The 12,786-nt window shown below is 47.5% G+C and overlaps 1 protein-coding gene across 8 annotated transcripts in view; it reads right to left on the reverse strand.

Annotated features, from left to right (window-relative positions):
* PLXNB1 (plexin B1) overlaps positions 1-12,786 on the reverse strand; it is a 281,915-nt gene that overhangs the window by 119,466 nt on the left and 149,663 nt on the right. For 7 of the 8 annotated variants that reach the window (XM_075073224.1, XM_075073226.1, XM_075073222.1 and 4 more), the window contains one exon: positions 9,630-9,758. The exons of the other annotated variant lie outside the window; for it this stretch is intronic. In XM_075073224.1, coding sequence (XP_074929325.1) covers positions 9,630-9,758 — 129 coding nt within the window. The remainder of the gene's footprint in view (positions 1-9,629; positions 9,759-12,786) is intronic. 8 annotated transcript variants of the gene reach the window in all.

Genomic DNA, 12,786 nt, shown 5'->3' on the forward strand with positions numbered 1-12,786 from the left:
AGTCTTTCATGTTTTATATGATCTGGATTCTCCTGTGCTTTACATGATTAAGTATAAAAGAACATAAAGGCATTAGACTATACAAAGTGCATGTGTGTTGTCTGCTTCAGAATTACTGCATGCCCCTGAGAATTAAACTGTACATCAGAAATTTCTCTTTTTTGGGGCATAGTTTTGGGAGAGGGGGATGTTTACGTAACTGAGGTCAGTGCTGATCCTGGGTCCTAGGACAGGTGGGTTTGAAGCCCTGTGATGCACATTCATCCTGCAGGGTTTAATGCAAGCCAGATGGGCCAATTAACAAATTAGGTAGCTAATGAAGGAGGCTCAGCTGGGCAGCTGAAAGGAGAAGGGGCTGCTGGGATAAGGCAGACACTTCCAGGAGAAAGGGAGGAATGAGTGGAGACTGCAGCCTGCAGTCAATCCCTGGAAAGAGGGAGGAGGCTTTGGGAACTGGTAGGCCTAGGAAGAAAAGGGAAACCATTAGTAGGAAGCAGCCCAGGGATAGAACAGTGAGGCTAGAGAGAGAGGGCTTTGATTGCTGGACTGAACCCAGAGAAGAGGGAGGGCCCAGGATCCCCTACCAGCCACTGAGCAAGTGGCACCAAGACAGTGAGCGGGAAGACTGCCTCAGACCATTGAGGAGCTAACCCCGCCCAGAAGGGGAGAACACAGATAGTGACATGGCCAGAAGGTCAAACAATGGAGATGATATTGCATTTCCTGAGGCTGCGAGAGAGGCTGCAAGCAGATAGCAGAGACAAAATGACAGTGTGCAAACTGCAGCTGGGAGATGGGGGAAGCATCGGCCTCAAGCTAATCCCCAGAGTACCAGGAGGAGGCACCAGCCCAGCAGCGAGTGATGCGCCCTGTGACATGCCCCATTTCCAAGACATGGTAGCAGTCCGAGAGTCAGTGCCCGGGAAATGTGCCAAAGAAGCTAAGGGAGGAAGCAGTGCTGCAGCCTGCTGAGGTTTCAGAAGTGTAATACATGCCAGGAGATCCAGAGCTCAGAAGCTTGGATTCTCCTCACAGCAGTCCTAGTGGATAGCCAGGAAGGAGTGCTCACTAGGATCTGTGACAACTACAACTGCCTAAATGGCTACTAACTCCTACAAACATTCCTCTTTCTGTTTTAAAAATAATTAGGAAATTCTCTGATGGATGACATCATTAATGCAGAGTTAAGGTTGCCTGGCGGTATCTCATGTCCTCAAGAGTATCAAGTTCAGCAGAAGTCAAACCTTTGAAGAAGAGGAAATACAGAGTTAAGGTACACACCAACAAAACGTTAAATCTGCCCTCTTTGAGTAACGACCCAATACTTCCATAGCTCACACACCTGCACTCTGCTTTTCCAGAAAGTGCATATCACTTAGGGAATTGGGCATCTGACAACTGTAGCAGAGTAATATGCCTTCTCTTTTCTAAGGTAAAATTTGTTTTTAGGTGAGCTGTTCTGAACAGGAGCTACCTACACTATTCTACACTCAAGCACTGGGCAACCACACACTGGTTAAATTTTATAATCCCTCACCCCCTTTTACACTCCCTTCATTCTTACTCATAGGATTCCACTTAACATTACACTTTCATTTACCTATCATTAAACACACTGACTTGGTTTCATATCCCACCTCACTGCTGACAATCCCCATGGCAAGCAGAGCCCTGTAACCCCTCTCCTGACACAACCTACACAACTCGATGCTGAACTGATGCATTCCTTTGATCACATATGGTGGAGCAAAGACTTACATGTCCTCATATCACCATCGTAGCTCTGTGATGCTCCTCAAAGAAATCTCCAGACCTCTTCAAAATCACATCTCTATCAAGCTCTCCAGCTAATGCCTCCACTATTCAGTATAGCTATTCTTAACACAGCGAATGGAGAATGCAGTTAATTCTCTGAGGCTATTCCCAGCTCGGAGGGGCGGGGGGCAGAGTTAAGGTTGTGTTGGTGTGTACTTTAACACTCAAGGAAGACAAGACCACTAAGGAGATGGTTCATCAATGGCTGTTAGTGAGGATGGGCAGGGATGCAAAACCATACTCTGAACTGTCCCTAGCCTCTGTTTACCAGAAGCTGGGAATGGGTGACAGGGGATGGATCACTTGAAGGATCAGAGGATCACTTGAAGAGGAGACACTAAATTAATTTTTTGCATCAATCTTTACTGCAGATGACAAGAAGGAGATTTCCACATCTGAGCTATTCTGTTTAAGTGACAAATCTGAGGAACTTTCTCAGATTGAGGTGTCAATAGAAGAGGTTTTAAAACAAATTGATAAATTAAATAGCAATAGATCACCAGGACCAGAGGGCATTCACCCAAGTGTTCTGAAGGAATTCAGATGTGAAACTGCAGAACTACTAAATGTGATATGTAACCTATCACTTAAATTAGCCTCTATATCAGATGACTGGAGGATAGCTTATATAAAGCCAGTTTTTAAAAAAGGCTCCAGAGGCCCTCTTGGCAATTACAGGCCAGTAACCCTAACTTCAGTACCAGGGAAAGTGGTTGAAATTATAGTAAAGAACAGAATTATCAGACACACAAATGAACATGAAAAGTTGGAGAAGAACCAACATGGCTTCTGTAAAGGGAAATCATGCCTCATCAATCTATTAGAATTCTTTGAGGAGGGTCAACACATATTGGATAAGGGTGATCCAGTGAATATAATGTACTTGGACTTTCAGAAAGCCTTGTTCCTCACCAAAGGGTCTTAAGCAAAGTAATCAGTCATGGGATAAGAGGGAAGTCCTCTAACAGATGAGTAACTAACTAGTTGAAAGATAGGAAACAAAGGGTAGGAATCAATGTTCAGTTTTCAAAGTGGAGAGAGGTACATAGTGGGTTTCCCCAAGGAGTCTCACTGGGACCAGTGCTGTTCAACGTATTTATAAACTATCTGGAAAAGGGGTAAACTGTGAGATAGCAGTTTGCAGATGATACAAACTCACCTAAGATAGTTAAGTTCAAGGCAGACTGTGAAGAGTTACAGAGGGATCTTACAAAATTGGGTGGGTGGGTAATAAAATGGCAAATGAAATTCAACATTGAGAAATGCAAAGTCATGTACACTAGAAAACATAATCCCAACTATACACACAAAATAATGGAGTCAAAATTAGCTGTTACCACTCAAGAAAGAGATCTTGGAGTTATAGTGGATAGTTTCTGAACACACCTGTTCAATGTGCAGTAGTAAAAAAAAGCTAACAAAATGTTAGTAACCATTAGGAAAGAGATAGATAAGACTAAGCTTGATAAGTTTATGGAGGGGATGGGTATTGATGGGATAGCCTAATTTTGGCAATTAATTTGGCAGTTGATCTTTGATTATCAGCAGGTAAATATGCCCAGGGGTCTGTGATGGGATGTTAGATGGGTTGGGATCTGAGTTACTACAGAGAATTCTTTCCTGGGTGCTGGCTGGTGAGTCTTGCCCACATGCTCAGGGTTTAACTGATTGCCATATTTGGGGTCGGGAAGGAATTTTCCTTTAGGGCAGATTGGCTGAGGCCCTGGAGGTTTTTCGCCTTCCTCTGCAGCATGGGGCACGGGTCACTTGCTGGAGGATTCTCTGCTGCTTGAGGTCTTCAAACCACAATTTGAGGACTTCAGTAACTCAGACATAGGATAGGGGTTTGTTACAGGAGGGGATGGGTGAGATTCTGTGGCCTGCATTGTGCAGGAGGTCAGACTAGATGATCAGAATGATCCTTTCTGACCTTAAAGTCTATGAGTCTATGAGATAAGAAGGCAGAAAAGATCATAATGCGACTTTATCTATTCATGGTACACCCTCACCCTGAATACTACATGGAGTTCTGGTCGCCACATCTCAGTCTGGAAAAGCGATGACTGAGAAGGAATTTACGACCATTACTAACCTTTCTATAACTGTTGTCCTTCGAGATGTGTTGCACATGTGCATTCCACGTTAGGTGTGTGCATGCCCTGCGCATAGTTGCCAGAAATTTTTCCCTCAGTGGTACACATCAGGTCAGCTCTAGCACCCTCTGGTGCCATGCGCTCATGGAGCAGTATAAGGGGACTGGCCAACTCTACATCTTCTCAGTTCCTTCTTGCCAACTAACTTCGTTAGAGGGGTAGGACGGTGGGTCACGAAATGGACATGTGCAACACATCTCAAAGAACAATAGTTACAGAAAGGTTAATAACTGTCTTTTCTTCGAGTGCTTGCATAGGTCCAGTCCATGTTAGGTGACTCATAAGCAGTACCCTAGGTGGTGGGTTTGCAGTTCATGGACATGAAGATTGCAACATTGCCGTACCAAACCTGGCATCATCAATAATTTGCTTGGTTGCGGCATAGTGGGAAGAAAAAGTATGCACCAATGACAAGGTCGCCACTCTGCAAATAATCTAAACTGGGCTCTGAGCTAGAAACGCCACTAAGGAAGCTTGTGCTCTCATAGAATGGGCAGTCAGGATGGCAGGTGTTGGGATGCCCACCTGCTCACAGTATGTGTGAATGCAGGAAGTGACCCAGGATGAAATTCTCTAGGCCAAAATGGGTAGGCCTTTCATCCTATCTGCTATTGCCACAAAGAGCTGTGTGGATTTACGGAATCGCTTGGTCCTTTCTATATGGAAAGCTAGGCCATGCCTAACATCCAGCACATGCAGATGCTGCTCCTCCCTATTCTTGTGAGGTTTCGGGAAGAAAACTATGAGGAAAACCATCACTATGAAACTGTGAAACCACCTTCGGGAGAATGCAGGTTGGGAGTGAAGTTGTACCTTTGTCCTTAAAGAACGCCATGTAGGGGGGTTCTGAAGTAAGGGCCCTAATCTCTGAGACCATTTTTGCTGAGGTAATTGCTACCAGAAAAGTGACCTTCCAGGAAACCTACAATAGAAGGCATGATGCCAGTAACTCAAAGGGAGGACCTGGGAGTCTTGACAGGACCAGGTTTAAGTTCCACAGGGTATAGCCTTTCTAAGCCCTTGAGGAAGCGAAAGGACATTTCGTGTGAAAAAAATGACCAACCCACCACCAGAGGGTGGAAAGCTGAGATGGCTGCTAGCTGTACTTTAATAGATGAAATAGCTAGGCCTTAGTGTTTCAGCTGAAGAAAATACTCCAGCAGAGTCTGGAGAGGTGACCTAATGGTCAAGAGGCCTCGATTGGATGACCAAATGAAGAAACGCTTCCACTTGGTGAGGTAACATGGCAAACTTGCTCCGAACAGGCGTTTAACCATGGAACTTCCACATGGTCAGGTGGAGGGTGTTGAGATTCGGTCAGAGCATTCAGCCGTGATCTTGCAAGATCAGGTCCAGGAGGGGAGGGAGTGGCATTCGGGTCGATACAGACAAGTCTAATAACATATCAAAGCAGTGCTGGCGTGGCCAGCCTGGACCTGTAAGAATAACCCTTGCCTTGTCCTGGTTGACCTTCAGTTAGACTTTGTGCATGAGAGAAATGGGGGGGAAGGCATAGAAGAGGTGCTTTGCCCAAGGGAGTAGGAAGGCATTGAGTGAGCCTGGTCTGTGGCCACACAGAGGGCAAAACTGTTGACATTTCCTGTTCTGCCTGGTCGCAAACAGGTCTATCAGGGTATTCCCCCATCACTGGAAAATGATCCTTGCTATGTCAGGGCAAAGGAACCACTCTTGGGGAGAGAAGAAAGACCTGCTGAACTGAACTGCCAGTTCGTTCTGGACTCCTGGAAGGTGAGACGCTTCAAGGTGGAATGAGTGCTTCATGCAGAACTCTCACAAGCGAATGGCCTCTTTACAGAGAGGGGAAGAGTGGGCCCCTCCCTGCCTGCTGATGTAAAACATAGTGGCTGTGTTGTCTGTAGGGACTCGTACAAGGTGCTTGCAATGTAGGGTAAAAACACCTAGCATGCTAGGTGGACCGCTCTGAGCTCTCTGACATTTATATGTAAGAAGAGCTCTTCCTGGGGCCACAGACTTGGTGCCCAGAGGAGCCCCAGGTGAGCCCCAACTCAGCTTGGATGCATCTGAGATTATGAATATTGAGGGCTGGGGTCTGATGAAGGGAACACCCAAGCCTACTGACCGGGAGTCCCTCCACCAGTCAGGGGGGGTCAGGCCTGAACTGTGAGCACCAAGTCCAAATGATGATGTGCACGCAGCCACGTGACCCAACCGCCTGAGGCAGAAATTGACTATTGTGACTGGGTGGACTTTGACCTGAGATATCAGTGACACCAATGACTGGAAGTAGGCTTCTGGGAGAAAGGCCCTGGCTCAGGTAGAATTGAGCACCACTCCAATAAACTCTATTCTCTGTACCAGGAGGAGTGTTGACTTCTGCTTGTTTACCAGCAGGACCAGTGCTCGAAAGGTTACTTGGACAAGGTAGATTCTGGCTTTCACCAGGGTCTCGGACCTTGATGAGCCAGTCATCATGATATGGATATACTTGCACCCCTTGCCTTCACAGAAAGGCTGCCACTACTGCCATGCATTTCAGGGGTTCCTGAGAGGCAAAACAGAAGGATGGTAAACTGGTTGTAGGTCTGGTTCATGATGAACCTGAGCAACCTTCTGTGGCCTTGGAAAATGGAAATGTGGAAATAGGCAACTTGCAAATTGAGGGCAGCATACCAGTCCCCTGGATCCAGATAGGGAATGATGGAGGCCAGAGAGACCATGCAGAACGTCAGCTTTTTGAGATAACTGCTGAGGCAAAGCAAGTCTAGTATGAGTCAGAATCCCCCTTTGAAATTAGGAACAGCAAGAATAAAATCCTTTTCCTCTCAGATTCTGAGGTACCTCCTCCATGGCTCCTATCCAGAGGAGGTCTTGCACCTCCTGGGATAAAAGTTGCCCATGAGAAGGGTCCCTGAAGAGGGACAGAGATCGGAGGAAATAAACTGAAGCATATAACCTTCCTCCACCATACTCAGCACCCAACTGTCTGTGACGATAAGGGACCATGCCAAGCTGAGGTGGGAGAAATGGTCCAAAAACAACAGGGGAACAGGATCCGGTATAGGAACTGGTATAATGCCTTTGGGCACCTCATCAAATGTTCTGTTTGGAGCCTCTTGAATATCTGGGAGGGCCAGGTAGCGAGACTGAAGTGGACGGGGTATTTGTCTGAGACTATAACCTCTGCTTCACTTATTGAACAGGTCCTGATAGGACAGCGGAGGTGAAAAGCGGACCAGTTGTTGGGTCCTGAAGTGCTTCCTTGAAGGTGCCAGGGCATAGAGAGCCAGGGACTTGAGGCTTGCTCTGGAGTCCATCAGGCTTTGAGCCTTGTGTCTGTGTTCTCCGAGGAGAGTGAAGTTCCCTTGAATGGAAGGTCCTGAAGGGACTGTTGAACCTTAAACTCTGATATGGAGTCCCAGACGTTGAAATTGTATCTCCCTAGCAATACCTGCTAGTTGGAGATGTAGAGCTGTAAACCACCAGTAGAATAAACCTTTCTACCAAAAAAGTCCAGCTTTTTTTATTCTTTTCCTTGGGGGTGGCCCCTTGCAGCCCCTGCCTGTCTCTTTCATTGACCTTCAAGACCAGAAGGAACCCGGGAGGTGGGTGGGAGTATAAGTACTTGTAGCCTTGGTGGGAACAAAGTACTTCTCTGCTCTCTTTGAACTGAGGGCCAGTGAGGACAGTGTGTGCCAGAGGGTTTTGACTGGCCCCATGATGACCTCATTGAGAGGTTGAACCACCTTCAACAGGGCCACCACAGCCAAGATGTCGAACAGGCCACATGAGGACTCTATAACTACCTCCACTTCCAGCCCTAAGTTCAAGGCCACTCTCTTCAATAGCTCCTTCTTGAAGTTTTCCTGGGGCCTCAAACACTGACATCAAACATCCTTAACACTGCCTTGTCTGGGGAGGAGGCCTACACTGGCAGGTGGCTCTCCCCTCCTTCTTCATCGACCAGAACCCGCTGCTGCAGGGCCTGAGGATTGGTACCGGAGTCTGGGTCAGACGTTGCATGGTGTGACTGAGGAGTCCGCCTTTCCGACACCATCAAGCAGGAACAGCTTGAACGAGGGCCAGGCATCGGAGGGAAAACCCATGGGTTTCAAAAAAGCCACTGCATTTGCATGGACCAATACCCACTGCACCAGGCACTTGGAGGAACCCCCGCACCAGGATCCACTGCCATGTAGGGCTGACTGGTGGGGCACTGGTAACGACACTGCTGAAAGCACCAGCAAGTCTCTGGCTGCAATGAACGCATCTCACCATCCCGCAGGCATCATGATTTCCCCCAGGTGCCAATGACTGATCTGGCACTGGATTCAACACAGCTTGCGAACAGGGTGGACTTAGGGCAGGGGAATGGCCAGACACAGACAGCACTCCACTGCGCTCCTTGTGCTTGTTTTTTCTTAGATCTAGGGAATGCCCCCTCTCAGACCACTGCTTCTTATACTTCTTTCTCGGCAACAGTGTGGTGCCAAGAGTCCTGTGCAGCAGGAGGAGCACTCCTTACTGACGCTGAGGTACTTGGCACCAAGTCTAACCAACTTGGCTCCAAAGTTGGTCTGAGTTTCCTTCCAACAGGAGAGACTTTAACCTGGCTTCCCAATCCTTCTTTGTAACCCAGCTTCAACTGGCAGCAGATCTGACAGTGATCTCATACATGAATCTCAACCAAGCACTTTAGACAGCTCGAGTGCAGGTTGCTCAAAGGCATGGGCTTGCCGCAGGAGGCATAGGGTTTGAAGCCCGGAGACCGGGGCATGTCCAGCTATGAGCGCGCCGGAAACTCTACTAATAGTTCCGAGAGTCCAACTAAGTCCTACTTGAGAAACAACTGGTTGAGAAAGAAAGAAACGGGATACAGAAACAGTGAGAACCACTGAGAATCACCTGCTGAAGCAAGAGGAACAGTTCCAACGATCATCAGCGGTGGTAAGAAGGAACTCAGAGGGTGTGGGGTCAGCCAGTGCCCTTATACTGTGCCATGAGTGTGCGGCACCAGAGGCTGCTAAAGCTGACCTGACCCGTACCACAGAAGAAAAATTTCCTGGCAACTGTGCGCAGAAGAGGGGTCTATAAAGTCATGACTAGTGTGGAGAAATTGAATAAGGAAGTGTTATTTACCCCCTAGGGGAAGCTAGGTCACCAGCTGTTGAGGGCTCTTCCTCTCCCTGGAGACAGGAATGAGGATTGAAAGACACTGTAGGTAGATGTGCTGCACAGGGATTGCAACGATGGCGTGGTGGTGGTTAATAAATAAAAACCTCACAGAAGTGTTCACAATTAAGAGGCATCCAAGACTGTTTGGGAGTGAACCTAAGGCAAGGTGGAAAAGGAGCTTGCCCTGTTACAGACCCTAGGCCTTTTTCTCCACACTGCTAACATACCTGTTACTATCTAACTGTTGGTCTCTGTAGCATAACAACTCCCTTTTACACTCATTCATCATTGCTGACATAACTACATGACTGATGCACAAGGATGCCCAAGGGCTGAGACATCAATCCCTGGGATGGCAGGATTCCCATCATATTTCACAGCCATGGCATGAGGCCAGGCCCCTGTGGCCACAGCCTGAGGCTGACTACAGACACCACTTTCCCTCAAGAAGTACTGTGGGCCCCAAATGCTTTCATTCCTTTGCAGTAGGGATTTCATTGCTCTCACCATTGACTGGGTCATGACGTACAAGTGCTGCTGCGACTGGTCAAAGAGCAGGTCTCCATTCACCATGCTGTTCAAGTGGATGACTAGAGAAGCATATGGATTAGCATCTCCCATTGCTCCTAAGTACACCTGTAAGAGACAGAGTCGTAGTCGGCAGGCAGGCAAAATGAAGATGGAAGTGGGTGGTCAGAAGGTTTGCGGGCAGCTGCTGTTTGTCTTATCTCCTTGTTACATCTTGTCATAAACTAGACTGTAATTACTCTGGAGCAGAGATGGTCTCTTTACTGAGTATCTGTACAGTGCCCAAAACAATGGGCTCTGACAGTCTGATTGGTGGACCTTTGTGCTACAGAAATGTAAATGTATAACAATAATGGGGAAAGGAAATATACAAATGGATGAGCAGATAGGTATGTGGGCAGGCGAAGGGGAAAGTGAGCTTTTGCAAACAGGTTTGAGGGCTGATGGGTAGACATCTGAACAGGCAGAGAGGAGTGCAAAAATGAGTGGATGAGTCAATAAGTGAACAAGTGGTCTGGTGGATGGGAGAAAAGTGAACGAATGAAATTAGCAGGGTAATAATTGCCACCTCCTGGATATAGCTAATGACTGATGTATTGCTTAAACCACAAGATTTTTCAGGATAGTTTTATGTGTTCACAGGGTGTAGGACGCCCCATCCTGGCTACACCAGTCCCATGAAAACCCTGAGATTATAGCTGAGGTGGTCAGTCATGGGTATCTGGGAACCGTAAACTCGCTGTGGAAGGAACTAGTTATCAAGCCACTGAGTGACCGTCATGAGAGAACATGCTGTAATCACATCCATCACTGCTACCTATTGGGAACACTAAGGTCTGGAGTCGGGGGTTGGTGGTGAGAGTTTCGGATCTTGGTCCTTGTGGCACAGGGAAGGAGGAGACAAGGCAGGGAAATGGTGGGGAAAATAGATGGAAGATGTAGTGAGGAAAAGATCTCCCTCGTTAGCTGAGGCTATTTTTCCATCATATGTCACACAAGTTTGCATTCAGGGGTGCAGTTGGACCTACGCTGCTTTGGAGTTACTAGATAACAGTAGCTGTGATAATTACTCTTCTTTGCTATGTGGGCAGAGATGAAAGTGGGCCGGTATGCCGTACCAGTAAGAGGTGGCTGCTGGTACGGGCCTATACATAGGTGATGTTAAAGTGCTGCCGCACGTGGCAGCGCTTTAACATCGCTGCCCCTTTTCTCCCCTCCAGGGGCTGCTGGGGGAGGGAAGCAGGGCAAAAGGTGCAGCTGCCCTGGGTCCTGGAGATTTTAAAAGGCCTGGGGCTCCTGGCTGTCGCTTCCATTACTATGACAGCAGCTGGAGACCCGGGCCCTTTAAATTGCCACTGGAGCCCCTGCCGACACGGGCCAGGAAGCACTGAAAGGCTGGCTGGGGGAGGCTGAGGCCCCGCCCCTTGCAGGAGCTCTGAGCCGGGCCCCCATGCCAGTAAGACTTTTAAGTTACTTTCATCCATGTACGTGGGGCTATGAGGTTGGGATCATCTCTTTTAGCTATGAAACTCTATGCCTTGACAGTAGACACTGCAACATGCTCTACCTGGAGGTATATCTTAAATCAACCCAGAAACTGAAAAGTGTGGAAACTGTGATAACTAATTGGTACGTGGTGTGCCTCTTGCTAGGAGCATATGGAGCGTTTGTTCTGGGGCCTGTACTGGCTGCCTATAGGTTTCCAGGGGAAATTTATAGAAGCTAAGTTTGGTCTATAGAGACCTAAATGTCTTAAGTTATATTATATTGAGGAAGGATGACCATGTGGTTAAGGTTCTGAACTGGAACTCAGGACACCTGGGTTCTGTTCAAAGTTCTGTCACAGGCTCTGTGTGACCTCAGGCAAATCACTCTGTCTCTCAGCTCTCCATATGTAATGGGGAATATTCTTTATTTCAGGGGATTTGTGAGGAACAATTCGTGTTTCGGAGGCTCTAACGACATGGTCAGAAGGACTATATAAGCACCTAGACAGAGACATACTGCTGTAACTGTGGCCAGTAAAGGCACCTGAATGGTTGTCCTGTTGGTATAAGAGAGAGGGAACTGCCAGCAGGGTGTTCTCTGTGAGGGGCCTCCATTTGGAATTTATTCTCATGGCTGATCTCAGATTGCACTAACCTGTCAGCAACCAAGGCCTCATCTATGTATTCAAGGACGGTTGTGATACAAGACACAAAAGGGATGAAGGATGGCTGAGTAGTTAGTATGCTAACCTAGAACTTAGGAGACCCAGAGTCAATTCCTATATGACTGTGGGTAAGTCACTTGGGCTCAGATTCCCAAAGGTATTCAGGCTTTTTCCATTGTTAGGAAGTGGGTCATTTGTGGGTCTTGGCCTTAGTCACTCCATGTCTCAGCTTCCCAACTGTAATATGGGATAATAGCATTACACTATTTCACTGGAGTATTGCGAGGACGAACACATTCAAGATCTCAGGTGCTCAGATACTATGGTAATGGGTGCCATATACCTAAGAAAGATCACTGGCATTTGCAGGTGGGTTGGGAACTATGGTTATGTCAGAATGCTTAGAAAATGAAGGGTTTTTTTTTTTTTTTTTTTTTTTTTTTTTTTTTAAAGAGTAATTATTTTTAGATTCAGGCCCAGGATAGAGGGCTTTTTCTTTGTGTTACAAATTTATGTATTTATATGGCAGACTCAAACACTCAGTGGCAGTCATAGAGATGGACACTCAAAAAAGAGACTAGAGTACAGCTCTTAAAAGCCTTGCAGAGTAGCACCAGTACTGGCTCAGAGAAGATTATAACCAAAAATGTGTTCTGTATAAGCAGTTCTGCTTATTCTTAGGGATCCAGGTCAGTCATGGAGGTCAAGAAAGTTACGTATTCCATGACATACCATAACCTCCAGGCTTTCTGCAGTGGCCAGTGTGGCTGACCCTGGGGTCACCCAAGCAGCTAGCCCCATGGCCAGCTGCTCAGGCGGCCTGGGGACAGCCACACTGGCCACTGCTGGAGTGGCTCCATGGCCAGCTGCACCGGCTGCTGCTCAGGCAGCCCTGGGCAGCAGCAGCTTCAGATGGCTCCAAGGACTGCCTGAGTAGCGGCCCCAGGGGTGGCCAGTGCAGCCACTGCTCAGCGGACCCCCGCA

Source organism: Chelonoidis abingdonii, chromosome 17 (genome assembly GCF_003597395.2).
Source record: "Chelonoidis abingdonii isolate Lonesome George chromosome 17, CheloAbing_2.0, whole genome shotgun sequence".
In the NCBI taxonomy this organism is placed as follows: domain Eukaryota; kingdom Metazoa; phylum Chordata; order Testudines; family Testudinidae; genus Chelonoidis; species Chelonoidis abingdonii.